Source organism: Erythranthe guttata, chromosome 7, assembly GCF_056151865.1.
Source record: "Erythranthe guttata isolate IM_541 chromosome 7, IM_541, whole genome shotgun sequence".
NCBI lineage: Eukaryota > Viridiplantae > Streptophyta > Magnoliopsida > Lamiales > Phrymaceae > Erythranthe > Erythranthe guttata.
The window spans coordinates 5,411,270-5,413,053 of NC_142539.1; the positions used below are offsets into that span (position 1 = coordinate 5,411,270).

Sequence of the window (1,784 nt, forward strand, 5' to 3'; positions counted from 1 at the left end):
ACTTATATATGTTTATATAGAATATTTATAAATATACCCCTTTACTTTTAATATTTACATGTTTCCCCAAGTTCTCATATCCCCATTTTCGGAACATGTTGTTTCCATGTATCTGTTGTATCGTTGTTTCTGTGTCCGCTCTACATAGGTTAAATCTCTATAACATGTCACCTAAGATGTAATCAAATAGCACGCACCTATTTTTCCAGCTATTTTACGATAGTGTAAGTTTATCCAGTACACCTATTTCGTTCTGAGTTTCTTCATTACCAAAAAACTAAAAAGTAAATAAACATTGATAGAGAAATTAAATAACCAAAACTAATGAAAGATTTCAACCTTTTCTGTACTGCCCTTTTAGGGAAAAACCAGAGACTCAACGAACATTCTCGCAAACCAATGGCCATTTGATGTAAGAATCTCGAATTTCTTTTCCGCCACTTTAAATATCAATAGATGATGTTTCGGAATACAACTCAAAATGAGATCTCCATCGTCAGTAACTCCAACCAATCTCAAATGCCAAGAAGCCGATATAAGATCATCACACCTTCCCGATAAATTCATCAACTTAGTCCAAGACTCTTTCACTCCATATTCCTTCATCGTCCAAACCTCATAAATTGCAGAATCGCCCCTATAAACATTGCATATTGCAGAAAGGCACCCGTCTATCACCCCAATCACCCCATGCCAAATATGCAGTCCCACCGGCATCGAAATTTCTCCGACACTTTCCAGGCACAAATCATACGTAAACATAACATAGTGATCAGCGTGCATTACTCGATCGTACGAAATCCAATGCACTATTCCATGCAAAAGGATTCCCTCCCCAAAGTACCAAATGAGCTCTAATCGACCGTCGACTTCTCGGATTGATTTCCTGCTGCTGCAGTTGTCTGAAAACGGCTTGATGAGATGCATATGGTACTTAGGACAGTTCGATTTTCCGTCGTACGATCTAATCCCTAAGACAACCTTGTACTCATCATCGGAAGATTCTCGCCCGAACCAGGAGAACAAAAGGGCCGGACAATATCTCCTGTTTACGTTCAAATCCAGAGTTTTTGATACCCTGAGAGATGGATTCGACACGCAAATTCGCATAGTTATCGTATCTAAATAACAGACTAGGCCGTCGCAGGTTCCGACGAAATTTCCGATGGCTTCTTTAGGCCGCGGCAGGGTCTGAAAATCGATGTGGTCCCCTCCGCCTTGGAGATCTCTGCTGTATTCGACGGTCCGAAAAGATTCATCATCACGTGGCATGAAAATCCTACGTCGGGAAGGGGTAGAAATTGATTTCTTGAGATGCAAGTTAATGAAGTGCTGGCCGGAGATTATTGAATTCAAGTTTTTGCATACTGATTTGAATCTTAGAAGATCCTTAACTGAGAGCCCTGACAGAATTTCCTCCCAAATTTCTACAGGTAATTGATGCATTCTTGATTTAATGGCAGAATAGATCTCTCTCTCTCTCCCCCTCTCTCTCTCTCTCTCTCTCTCTCGTAATTTGTATATATATATATATATATGTTAACGTGATGGATACAAACCCTAATTGACGACTACACAAGGAGTTCTTTCGAGCATGGAACTCTAGAATGGAAAAAAATTTGCAAAAATTACGAATTTTAGGAAATAACCCTAATTACATACTACAATTACAATATATGTTTTTGTGAACGTTTCCTATATATGGCCCAAAATATGAGTTTTATTTGCAAAATCCACCCTTGTATAATCTCGAATTGCTGAAAAAACCCTTGTATTAAAAAAAT

General features: G+C 38.7%; 1 protein-coding gene across 1 annotated transcript; it reads right to left on the bottom strand.

The window, feature by feature from the left end:
- Positions 1–357: 357 nt before the first annotated feature.
- On the bottom strand, positions 358–1,446 carry LOC105964591 (F-box/kelch-repeat protein At3g23880). Its single transcript, XM_012989098.2, has one exon. The coding sequence runs from the start codon at positions 1,444–1,446 to the stop codon at positions 358–360; it is 1,089 nt and encodes a 362-aa protein (XP_012844552.2).
- Positions 1,447–1,784: the final 338 nt, after the last annotated feature.

Coding starts and splice junctions, on each gene's coding strand:
- LOC105964591 (XM_012989098.2), bottom strand. CDS start 1,446: ATGCATCAATTACCTGTAGAAATTTGGGAGGAAATTCTGTCAGGGCTC.